Consider the following 12,798-nt stretch of genomic DNA (forward strand, 5'->3'; position numbering starts at 1 on the left):
TGTCTGCTTCCTTGACCTTGGATCCAGGAGCCCTTGTGAGGTGAACTGAACCCTCGGTACTACTGGGTGGACTAATTAGCTGTTATATTCCTTTGTGCTGTATACATATATATATATAATCCTAAGTGTCTTGGTTTTGTTTCTCCAGAGAACCCTGCCGAACATAATTGGTACTGGGAGTGGTTCTGGAGAAACAAGATCATAAATATGGGCTTCTCAACTTGGCTCTCCAGCCTGATTAGGCTCAACCCCACTGATAATGCTACCTCTACCCCTCAAGATGTGGATAAATCTGCCACTCGTACTAGAGAGGGTGGTGTTCATGCACGGTGTGAAGTAGCAAAGCTCATATCCACAGTATCACCAATAGACGAAGTGCTGGTGAGGGGAGAGGCTCTGGGTGAGCGTGTGTTTGATATTTTCCAGCAGTTCTGTCAGGACGAGAAGTATAGGGAAGCTGGTTGGCTGGTCCTCCTTACAACAGAAAATGTGATCAAGGAAAGGGTTAATCTCAGAACCTCAGAAGCACCTCTCAAGTGCTGAGTAACAGACCTGAAAGTTTCTGCAGGTGCTACAAAGGAGAGTCTTCCCTCCTCTAGGAATAGAGCTGACATTGCCGAAAACCACATCCAGAGTCTCATCAGAGCAGTAGCTGAATTACAGCGTCAGCTGAACTGCAGGTCTAGAACGGTGTCTGATATTAACGTAAGGGCATTGATGGGAAGAAATGGAATCCTGAAACATGGATGGGGACATATGGGCTGATGATCCAGAAGAGGATATTGAGCCCCTAGAGTCCGTTGAGCCACCCCAGTCAATAGATCCACCCCTCCCAGGTGAGGGGATGAATCCACTATCAGTAAAACAACTCACAGGTGAGCAGATGAACCAACCTGTTCAAGCTGCAATCCCAGGTGGGGCTGCATTGGTAGCATTGCCTAGGGGAGATGCTTTACAAGATATTGCTGAGAGCACCCAGGAAACACCCCTATCACCCATTATTCCCTCTAGACCTGTAACTAGTATCAAGTCTCAGAAAGTTCCAGACATCCCGCTTTTGGCGGGACAGTCCCAATTTTTAACAATTTGTCCCGCGTCCCACGGCGTTTTAAAAAAGTCCGATTCTTGGAAAGAATGCATGACAAGCTAGGGTATACGGTTTTCGGCTATTTCGCTGGGATATGGGTTTTATCAATGGTGTCCCGCTTTACCAATGTTAAAATCTGGTCACCTTATCCTAAAGGTGACGTTCCAATGGTTACTGAGGAAGTAGTATGCTATACTCATAAAGATCTGTTTGAATTTTCTAATACGTACAAGCAGAAGCCTGGGGAATATCCCTGGGAGTGGTAATGAAGGGTGTGGGATACGGTGCAAGGCATGTAACATTAGACCAGTCTGAGTTGCTGGATATGGGGTCCCTAAGCACAGACTCTTCTTTCAATGTCTCTGCGAGAGAGAGGCTAAGAGAAGATCGAATTCTTTATTTGGTTGGTTCAATGAAGCATGGACTATCAGGTGGCCTCTGGAGACTCCTGTGATTGCTGTTTTATGTGCACCAGGATTAACAGTGGGCACTGCCCTAAGCGGACTCCATCATTTGCCCACAATGGGGCTGATTGGTCCCCGTGGTGGTAGAGGGCAGGTGTCAGCACTGAATCAACAGAGACAGGGTGGGCGTGGTTATAATAGACAACAATCAAAGCAACCTGTCTCATGTGGACTTACGGCATTGGCTATTTAGCCACGGTGTCCCTAGGAGTGAAATAGATGGGAAACCTACTAAATATTTACGTGATCTCTACAGGCAGAAGAATGGTAGATCAGGTGAACAGCAGAATAGACAGTCACGATCACTCAATCAATTCCCAGACCTGAGCCAGTTTACAGACCCACAACCCCTTGAATGAGGGGAAGGCTGGGTCCACTTGGTAGAGATTTATTTGGTTGCTTGTCCACTTGGATGTCAGTTCTGGGAGGGCAGGGTCTGGCCCAGGCTGAGAGAGAGACAGACAGTAAGATCTAGTCAGAACTGGATTAGGTCGGCGAAGCTGTGAATCTGCATGGGAGCATCTTTTTCCCCAAGGAGTGGCAGGTGTGTTTGAACCGCCAACCTTGTTGTCAGTGGTCCAACGCTTTAGTCACTACGCCGCCAGGGCAGAAGGGACAGCAGGTGCAAAGGGCCTGCATGGGGTAGGCTGGTGGGGAGTCAGGGCGTGTGGCCAGCTCTGCAGGGCAGAGTGCAGAGAAGGACGGCACGTGGAGAAGTAAGGACAGTCAGGGCCGAAATGACCAGGCTGGCCACATACTGCGAAGGCTGGGATGCAGATCCGCGGGATGTAATGTGCCCCTTTCCACCCACGACAGAGCAGAGTGGCTTCGTGGCAGGGTCCAAGTTACAGCCGGGAGGGAGCTCCGCCCCTGGGAAGCTCTGGTTTCTCTCCAAGGGCAGTGGGCAGCTCTGGATTTGAGGGAGGGGCTGATGTGCACATGTGAAGCTTCCCTAGGGGCCAGGCTAAAGGCCTGGGGGTCCAGGAGGCTGGGCAAGAGGTCCCTCGGGCCGTGGAGGACAGTGAGGTTTGAGGGCTAGGTGGGCGGTGGTGGGGGTGGGCTGGGTGCAATGGGGCAGGGGATGGGTGGGGTCCGGAGCAGCAGCAGGAACTCGGTCCTGGGGATGTGGCACTGCGGTTACCTTGGGAGACACGTGGGAAGGTGGACGCTGGTGGCTGGGCTGGAGTCACGTGGGAGAGTCTGGCATACAGATTCAGGTCAGAGGCAAGAAGGAGACCACCGTATATACAAGCTGACTGCCACGAGGGACCCTGTCAGATACAGGGGTGACATGCTGGGGAGCCATGGGACCCGCCCCCTCCTATCTCCCAACGTGGGCGGACAGTGGTCAAGAGTCACAACTCCACTGAAGTTCAGAGGTTAAGTCAGAACATGTACAGATATGCAGAGGGGAGCGGGAGGGAGACAGAGACCTGAAGTATTTAGGGAATTCATGTAGAGTCTGGCCCTTAGCACCTGAATAGTGAGTGCAGGGGAACAGAGAAAGCTGGGGGTGGGGGGCGCGGTGTGTGTGTGTGCATGTGGTGGGTATTTCTAGGTAGTCTGGCTTAGATCAGGAAACAGCCACCAGTGTCTGAGAGGGGTGTGGGGGAGGGGCTGGATGGCCACCCTCTGTGGTGGTGACCCAGTGCTTGGCTGGACAGTTTGTGGCAAGGGCTGCCACGTTGGGGAAACGGTTCAGATGGATTGGTCATGGCTGCCTTGAGGGGCACTGAGCTTGGTGGGAGGCAGTGCTGTGATCAACTAGACATGCCTGCTACAGGCCCAGAAAGGGGGGAGCTGACTAGTTAGTTCCGTGCAAACCCAAGTCCTTTCAGGATAAGTTTGGGGTGTCAGGATGGATTGGAAGTGGCAGGATGGAAGGTGGGAGGCCAGTTAAGAGGGTGGGGGGAGTCTGCCAGCTCATCAGAACTGCTCCTAACGCCGTGGGTTAGTCTTTGGGCTGCTAGTTGGGAGGTCAGCCGTTGCAAATTACTTGCTGGGGAATGGCAAGGGTTCTTGCGAGTGGTTTCAGAAACCGGCAAGGGCAGGTCCACCCTGTGCTCCGGGGTCACGATGAGTTAGAACCAGCTCCACGGCGGTGGTGAGTTTTTTCTTGAAGTCGTTTATGGTGGCTGGGCGGGGAGGGGTGGCTTTAGGAGGGGGCCGTAGGTGCGGTGAGGGGCAGGCTTGTTCTCCAAAGGAAGGAAGCAGGTGATCTCGACGTTTCAAAGCGTCAACCTGGATGGCAGGGTCAGATGTCTCGTAGAGGGTAGGGGTCGCAGTGGGTCCAGCCTTGGCATCCTCCCCCCACCCCCACCTCGCTGGGTCTGCAGGGAGGGGGGAAGGGACCAGGCCTGATGACTCTAGGGGGAGGGCCCCCAGCTTCACACCTCTGGTGTCGTTTTTTATTTCCTTTTTTTTAAATAAGATTGATTTATTAACTATGATACATATCACATAAGGCCTTTTCAGGGTTTTTTTTTGTTTTGTTTTTTCTTTTTTTTCTTACACCATTCCCATTGAGACAAGTACAATACTTTGTAGCAAATACACGATTTTAAAAAACAAAACCAAACGTGAAACACCTCAGCAGTCCGAGATGCCGCAGCCCTGGGCCGGCTGCCCATGCACTAAGATCCGGCGGGAGGCCTGGACAAGCCCACGTGTCCAAAGGAAATCTGGGAAACGTAAGCAAACATTCCTAACACCCACTAGACGACGTCCCGGTTAAGAGCCCCTAAGACACAAGGTAAAGACGGTTGTACTTCGGCCGCCGGCCGCCCACCGGAACCACGCACGCGTGGCCCGGGCCGACTCCCTCTGCGGCTCCCACCACCACCAGGTTCCAGGTTGGCTTCCTCCCCGTGCCCCTGCCTCACCCTCAGGAAACGCGAAATATTTTTGTTAATCCAACATATAAAGGTCATTTAACATGTGAAAATACAAGTACCAGAAAAATAAGCTGGCAGCAGCACTATCCCGAACTTTTCAAACACGTTTTATTCCCAGACATTGCCTTTGTTGACTGTACACGGGCACACGGTTCTCTGAGCGCATACAATAACTTAGGCCCTGTCGTGACTGCTGAGGGACACCGGTGGTGGTGGGCGGCGGAGGCAGGCCTGCTCTCCAAGTGTGTGGGGGGTGTCTGTCTTCCTGTTCCCTTTCCACTTCGCACAATCGAGTGGCTTGTACCTGCCAAGCAACGGGCGGGGCAACCTCCAACCCCTGGTCCCTGGCGGGTGGCTGGCAGGCCCCTGATACATAAGCCATAAGTCTGGGTAGCATGTGCCACGGCACCTGGGTGACCACTGAGGAACCCGAGGCTGGTCCCACACGCAGCAGGGGGTGTCCTGACCAACAGCCTCTCTCCGGTCTGGGGCTGCCAACACCTCAGGGCGCTGTCCCCAGCAAGCGGCACGGGACACCAGCCGTCCATGGAGATTCTGCCTCCGGAGACCCGGGCAGTGTTGGCAGGGGATGAAGTGATGACGTGTCCTCCTTGGGGCGGGGCTGGTGGCCCTGCACAGACACGAGTAGCACTTTGCCTATGGCCTGATGTCCCTGCGGGCCCTGGCCACCTCCTGGTCCAAGGCCAAGACCAGCTGGTGACAGCAGCAGGAGGGAGGGGACGCGATTTCTGCCGCCCTGACCCCAGCTTGCTCTCAGGGGTGGGTGGGGTGGGGTTCAGTGTGGGTGCAGCTCCTCCTCCCTGCCTGGCGAACACATGCAGAACAGCCCCCTCCGTGTGGTCTCCAGGTGTGTGTGCACCCTGTCCTACATGTGACCCTCCGATGTCACAGAGCCAGGGGGTTTCTATCCACCCAGTGAGGTGGCCACAGGCCTGAACAGAGGCAGGAGACGGCCGGTGTGTCCATGCGGGTGAGCGCGTGTAGGGCCCTGGCCCAGGTGCCAGCTGGTGGCAGTGTTAGCGCCTGCCCACACTGGCCAGTCCCTGGGAGTTGACAGCAGTGGGTTGGCAGGACCCGGGAAAGGAGGGGGGGCTACGAGGGGCTGCCCCCTGGCTGCCTGGGTCCCAGAGCTCGGGAAGGCTACACGTGCCCCACCTTGGCACCCACCTGGTGCCTGAGGTAAGCGTGCCTGTACCTTGGGTCGGTGTAACTGGTCTTAGAGGCGGTGAGGCAGACATGGAGGGGTCCCTTAGTTTTCCCGAGCACCTTGCCTGGTGTCCACAGGGATATATGCCCAGCTGCAGGGCAGCCAGAGAGCCTGATCTTTAGGAGAGTGGGCCGTGGGGATGGGGCAGCTCTTGGGGGCAGGCGGTGGGCTATGTGACTGTAGTGACTGAACACCCTGTCCCCAGACAGCCCCACATGCTGCTGCTTAAAGTGCAAAGAGACCCGCCTCCCTCAGGCGAGGGGACCTGGGTGTGAACTCCTTGGGGTGAGACTGGCTGTGGGGCTCCTGTGTGCACTGAAGGGGGGGGGGGGGGGGGGGGGGGGGGGGGGGGGGGGGGGCGCCAGGAAGCTGAGGGGACGGTCACTTCTCAGGAAGGGCTGAGCAAGGCCACAGGAGGGCAGCAGTGAGTGACCTGCAGGCAGTGACAGCCAGAGACCACCACTGTGGGGGTAGGAGGGTCCGGGTTCCCTGAACAACACCCAGAGACCTCCACCCCGTCACTGGCAGGGAAAAAGAGCCTGCATGGAGCCCCCTGGTCCTGCCCCAGGTCCATTCGTGCACACACGCGCTCACACTTGCTCCCACAGGGTCGCTCGTTCACTCACTCACACTAGTGTTTCACAATTATGTAGTGTTTCTGGCAGCCCCCCAGCAAGGGCTCAGTGCTGTCCTGTGGGGCAGGGGAGAGCTGGTACCCACTGCCCCATCCGTCCGTCCATCCCCAGCTGGGGCTGTTTGTCCTTTTCCTCTCAGACTGGTGGGGGTGGGGTGGGGGGGAGGCTCCCGCCGCTCCTCCAGTACTCCCTCGGCTGTCCACGGCTGTGTCCGGGGGCCGGGCTGACACTCAGCACCGTGCCTGGTGGGGAGCACACTGGGTGGTCAAGCAGGCCCAGCCCTGGCCAGGGTACAGACACGGGGTGGGAGAAGACAAAGTGGGGGGGACACGTTCTCTTCGGGGCAACAGCCCGCCCGGCGCCCTGTGGCTCTGCACGGTCAGCGAGGCCTGGGGGGTTCCTCAGAGGGGTCCAGGGCAAAGGGCAGGTCCTCGGCTGGTTGGCAGGCCCTGGGTGGTCTGTGCGAGACCAGGCCCGCGGCCGTCTGCGCGGAGAAGGAGGTGCTTGAGCAGCGCAGCCCCGCTCACAGCGTGTGCTCGGCCTGGAGCTGTGCAGGCAGCAGGGGCTGCAGCGGGGACTGGGGGGTGGGTGGGGGCGACTGTGGGGGTGAGGGCTGGGTGGGGACGGGCGTGGAGGTGAGGAAGGGCACGGTGGCAGCCAGGCTGGAGGGGGAGCTGGGCGGGGCGCCGGCGGGCTCGCCGAGGGGCCGGTTGTGGAAGAAGAAGGGGCACTGCTGGATGAAGAGCTCGATGATTGTCTGGTAGGTGCGCGTGGCCGTCAGCGCGTCCATGGTGCTGAAGTCCGGTCGCATGAGCGTGGGCCAGAAGCAGATGGAGAGGTTCTCGCTGGTCATGAGATTCACCTTGTTGTTGTGGCTGACCCTGCGGGGACACGAGTGCCCGGTCAGCACGCTCACTGCCAACTCCACCCCCACAACCCCACCCTCTGCGCCCAGCTGGCTGGGGAGGGCTGGCCACTTGGGGACACAACACAGGCCTGGAGGCTGGAGGCCTGGGCAGGGCCTGGCCCCCCACCGGCCACCCTGACTCGGATGGGCAGGTGACTGGGGGTGCTCAGAGTTGGGGAAGCATCCCTCCCACCCGGAGAACCGGAGCCCTGGTGAGTGGAGGCTAAGGGCGGGCCGTACTTGTTCAGGTGTGAGATGACGTATTTGAAGACCTCGTGGTTCTCCCGCGGGAACTTCTTCAGCACCTCCTTGAGGGCGTGCAGCTTCTGCTCCCGGTCGTTGATTTCTGTGGGAGAAAGGCCAACACTGACGTCCCTCGGTGGGGAGTGGACGGCGGTGGCCACTTGGGCAGGTGTGCACTGCGGGGCCACCGGATGGGGCCCCGTGGGACTCTCCTCTGCCCGACTGGCTGACCCTGGAAACAGGATCCCAGAGCGGAAAGCTGACTGGGGAAGACGGGGCCTGCCCTTTCCTGATGCCTGAGTCTGTGTGGTGGGGCCAGTGGAAACTGCAGGGGGTCTGTGCCCAACAGAATCCTAATGGGCCGGTGGCCATGGCAGCATGCGGATGCCAGGCCAGCGCCAGCTAGGCCTTGCTGATCCCAGACAGAATCAGCCCAGAAGCGGCCCCAGCACGTTTTGCTGACCCATCTGCCTGGTCGGGGGCAGGTCATCCTACAGTGGTGACTGGGACTCCAGGCTCCAAGACCATCCCCCGAAGCCACGTCTCCCTCCGCCGGCCTGCCCAGACACTGGGCCTCCCCTGCACCCCTGACCGCAGTCTCACACCAGGCCCTAGGACCACTGCCTGGCCTGACACGATGACCGGGGGGCTTCAGCTGAGGCGACTCCCCCGCTGTCTCCCAGCATCCCTCGCACGTGGCAGGAGCCTTAGAATAGCATGTTGCAGATGCCCACTGTCAGGACTTTCTTCCGCAGCGCCCTGGGTGGGCCCAAACCCCGACAGCTGCGCCCAAGGACACAAGCAGGAACACCGCATCCCGGGCACACCAGGCACCTCCACCCCATCCTCTCAGGTACGTGGAGAGAGTGGGACAAGTTGCGTGGACATGGGACACAGCCAGGGACCTGTTTACATTTGCCTGGCTGGTGCAGGGCCCTCTGACTGCTGGCTGGCAGGGGCTGGCTGGGTGGGTGGGTGGGTAACACAGAACACAGGGAAGACTCCCAGCCTTTCCCCGGGGAGCGGCAGGCTCCTGCCCTCCCACCCCCTCCCCTGCACACAAGGCCCTAGAAACAATGGGGCTCTGCAGGTGCAGGGGCGCTGCCCGCCGCTAGGTGGCGCCCAGCAAAGACGAACTCCACAGCAGGCAGCCCGGCGGCCCTGCTCAGAACACTGATCCCAGACAGCTACATCCCCTCAGCCCCAGACCCTGCGGGCAAGCAGGGCAGCAGCTGGTGTGCCCGGGACACTCACTGTGGGCCTCCACCAGGTCGATCTGCATGCTGTAGGGGACCAGCGGGTCAGGCAGCTCCGAGAAGAAGCTCTTCATGGCTCCGGCCACCGTGTTCACGGTGAAGTCCTTTTCCGCCAGGTCCAAGTTGTGGTCTGAGGAAGGGGGACCTCGTGAGGCAGCCGACCCCTCCGACCCCTGGGCACCCCAACACCCACCCCCTCCTCAGTCCCCTCCCTCGGGGAAGAGGGACGCAGCCCAGACCCGGGCCTCCACCTTCTCGCTCTCCCCACTCCAACCTCGGGCATCTGTCTTCCCACAGATGCAGGCACCCCGGCTCTTCAGAAACCACCTGCCCATGTCCACTTTTGGGGTGGGGGAAGGCACCATAGAGCTATGCACACCCAGGCAGTGGCTCCCCCCTCATTGGGCCTTACGCTTCCTGCCTCGCGAGGGTGAAGGTGATGCGTTCCCTGCTCCCGCTGGGGGTCGTATGCAGCCAGCAGGCTGATCCAGACTTGGGTCATGGTGTCTGCCTGCTTCCAAAGTGTCCTGAGGTCCTACCACCTGGAGTGTAGCCCCTGACTGGTAGTGGGTGCTTCCCACCGCACGGTGTGGCTGGTCCCAGGAGGGAGAGCGACAGGGCTGCCTGTGGCCCGGCTTGCAGCCCTGGCCCCATCGGGCTGTCTCAACCCAACTCGGACAGCAGGGAGGGCCTGGCGGGCTGCCCGGCACTGCCCAGCCCAGACGAGCAGGCCTGTCGGTGGTGGGAGGCACGTGCCAGGGTGACCAGGACGCCTGCCTGTAGCTGGACTGGGGCGCTGGCGTCCGGCTGGGCCCGGTTTTCTGCACACAGCCTGGGCAGGCACAGGCCCCGTCTGCTGTGAGAGCCACTGGCCATGAACGGGGCCGCCTAGGCCACAGGCCTCTCGGGAGGGGGGCCACCAGCTCCTGATGGTGGGGGCCATAGGCGAGTTCAGGCTCCAGTCCCATGTCCCGGCGACGAGGGGCTCCCCCGCACCGCAGCACCATGGGGCCCAGGTGACAGGGCCAGCAGAGAGGCTGGCATCTGCCTGTGGGGCAGGGGCCAGAGGACAGCTCTAACCTGTGGGTGGGGAGGGGTGGCAGCCGAGCAGGCCAGGAGGGCTGCTGGGACAGAATGATGGCGGGAAGCGAGGTGACAGATGGTCGCCACATGTGGGAAGCTGGCCTTCTGCGATTGTCCCTTGCGCAGCCCGGGGCTGCCTTACCTTGGTCAAACTGTCTCTGGAGGCTCTCCATCTCGGACTTGTTCCCGCTGACTCGGTAGATGCCCTCGGTGCTCAGACCTGCGGAGGGAGAACAGGGTGGGCTCAGAGCGGGACTGGACTGGGGTGGGGGCACAGACGGACAGGAGGTGCCACAGGGCCTCCCTACTGGAGTCGGGTGCCAGGGGAGGGGGGGCGGCGGCACAGACAGACTTGCCGGAGGGCCTCCCTCCAGGAGACGTGATGAACCACCACCCCGCCCCCATCCCAGGGCTTTTCTAGATGCTTCAATCCATTTCCCTCCAGTTTTCTTTTTCCCTTAGGCAAATTTAAAATATGCTTTTCTGCTAAAAATCAGTACTACTTAGTATATCAGCTCAAGGTCACTTTGTCCCCAGTCTGAGGTGTGCTCTTGAACCTCCTGTGAGAAAACACGGTAGAGGCAGAGACACTCTCTGGTCTGTCCCTCTCACCCCGGAGCCCAGGGGAGCTGTCGAGTCGGCGGTTCAAACCCTCCAGCTGCTCTGAGGAGGGACGACGAGGCTGTCTGCTCCTGTATGGTACCCCTTAGGGGCTAACTGTTCCAGCCCGTCCCTCCGAGCCCTGCTGAGTCGGCATCGAGAGGGAACAGGCCCGGGAGGCACAGCACACAGGCCCGGCTGGTCACCCCGGCAGCCTGTGGCTTCAACTGCTCCAACCACGAGGACAGGCGTGTGTGGCAGGTGACCGGCCGGGAACAGAGAGCAAAGCCCTGCAAACTGGTGTGCAGGCTGCTGAGCACACAGGACCCCCGCACTGTAGCTGAGGCGCTCACAGCCCTCTCCTCTCCTTGGGAGGCAGAGCCAGAGGCTCCCTGTTTCTGGAGGGGCCCTGCAGGCACCCTACTAAGAGGGGCTGTGGACCAGGAGGTCAGGGTGCCGTCTTCTTTCCCAGCTGTTCCCCGAGCACTGGGGGCAGGTGAGAGTCTCCATGGAGCTGACCTATGGTCTGGGGACCACCCACTTGGCCCCCAAGGTGGTGCTCAGGAGGCTGGTGGTGACCGTGGCTGGAGCCTGTGCCCGGGAACCGAGGCTCTGGTCCTAGCCGTGGCCCAGCCGCCTCTGTCCCTCGGCCGCAGGTCAGCTGCTTCCCTTCCAGCGGCAAATCTCGGCTTCCTCCAAGACAAACTCTGACTCGCTTATTTGTGACTTTCTATATTTGGACTCAGACACTCAGCACTTTAGCCCTCCAACAATTTCTTGAGGCGCGGCCCAGGTCAGTGCCACAGCACACAGGGCTTGGCGGTGGAGGGCAGCTTTTGTCCATGGCCCTGCAGCAGAGCGGGGCGGTGGGGGGAGCTTGGTGGTGGCACACCGGGAGGCGTGGGTTTGCACCCGGCTCCACCATCTCACCCCCTCCCTCCTCAGACTGCTGCTAGGGGTACAGGCAGGCCCTCTCTGCAAAGCCTGTCCGGAAGGGACCCCCAGCTGGTCCGCCCGCAGGTGTGGCTTGTGCTAAGACCCAGCCCAGGGCCTGGGTCACCTGAAAGACCCAGCCCATGACCAGCTGTGGGCCACAACCCCCGCCATGGGGACACAGGCAGGGCCAGGCACAACAGGGTGCATTAAAGCAAGGAGCGAAACGGCCACCACCAAGCACAGCCTCTGCAGAGGCCGCCCCAAGAATGACCAGTCAACACTGTCCTCCCACTAACTCCTCGAGGCCGCTCGCCCACATGGGAACGGAGGTGCTAACCCCAAGTCAGCTCGGAAACACCAGCTGCTGCGGAGGCTGGGTTTCAGTCTCTGCCCCACAGGGTCGCTGTGAGTCCACACTGACTCCGTGGCAGGAGGAAGGCGCGGCTGGCCGCTCTCCTGGGGATGGACGGCTGGTCTCGGGGACATGGGGGAGGTCTGCTTTGTCCCGAGGGGGTCTCTGTATTCAGAGGCTCAGCCATGCGCCAAGTCCCCGTGTCTCTGATCCGCGTGCAGTCAGCGCTACGCTCCACTGTATCACTTCTGACACCCACACCGCCAGGGTGCCAGGACTGAAAATGGCTTCCCTTAGAGGGCCGAGAGCCGTGCCTGAGACCCCTGACCGGTCCCCGCCCCAGGGAAGCTCGGTGGTGGGGAGGGGAAGGCACCTGCCCTCGCCCCTGCTCTCTAGCACAACCCCACCCAGCAGCCTGGGACCCAGGGCTGAGTGTGGCTGAGTGACAGGGGATGACAACCTCACAGCACGTCAGATGGCTCGAGCAGCTGGCTGCATCTAGGTGGCTGCCTGAGGGCGACTGTCATTTGCCGGGAAGCTGGGCTTCTGGACCTTGCCGGGAGCCAAACCAGGGACCCTGACATTGGAGAACAACCCCATCCTGAGGTGTGTTCAGGGCGGCCCCGCCCCCCCAGTACCCACCGGGTCAGCCTGCGCCCACAGCCAAGGTGAACAGCTGGGAGGGCTGCTCTCCTGCCAAGATCACGGCCCCCTGGGACCGAAGTGTGACTCTGTCAGAGCTCTTGGCAAGCCCTGGCACAGGCGATGGCAGGGGGCTCTGAGGGGTGTGTGTGAGTGTTGCCACAGGGAGGGGCCTCCAGGCGAGACAAAGAGCCAGCGGCACTGGGTGTCGGTGAGCACCCAGGTACACCTTCCCCAGCACCTGGTCCCCCGGCAGCACCATTCTCATCACCCCGCCTCAGCTCCCTCAAGGGCAGAGGTCCGTGCCCTCCAGGCCCTGATTTACATGGAAGCCGGGGGTCACCATCATGGTCGGGGCCCAACCTGCCCCCAGGCTTAGAGCCCTGGACTTCCTACAAATCTGGGTCTCACCCAGGACACCCCCTCTCCCCCCAACACACACTGCCTCTGGCCCACCCCTGCTCCCACGCC

General features: G+C 60.4%; 1 protein-coding gene across 1 annotated transcript in view; it reads right to left on the bottom strand.

Moving 5' to 3' along the window:
* Positions 1–6,020: 6,020 nt before the first annotated feature.
* The window catches only part of ARHGAP35 (Rho GTPase activating protein 35), a 41,705-nt gene continuing 34,927 nt past the window's right edge, over positions 6,021–12,798 (bottom strand). Inside the window, exons 3-6 of the mRNA XM_004710398.2 lie at positions 9,940–10,017; positions 8,713–8,844; positions 7,456–7,561; positions 6,021–7,189 (exon numbers count right to left, since the gene is read on the bottom strand). Of these exons, the coding sequence (XP_004710455.1) occupies positions 6,832–7,189; positions 7,456–7,561; positions 8,713–8,844; positions 9,940–10,017 (674 nt within the window). The 3' untranslated portion in view covers positions 6,021–6,831. The remainder of the gene's footprint in view (positions 7,190–7,455; positions 7,562–8,712; positions 8,845–9,939; positions 10,018–12,798) is intronic.

Source organism: Echinops telfairi, unplaced genomic scaffold, assembly GCF_000313985.2.
Source record: "Echinops telfairi isolate 266 unplaced genomic scaffold, ASM31398v2 ScPeMD7_655;HRSCAF=1070, whole genome shotgun sequence".
Classification (NCBI taxonomy): Eukaryota; Metazoa; Chordata; class Mammalia; order Afrosoricida; family Tenrecidae; genus Echinops; species Echinops telfairi.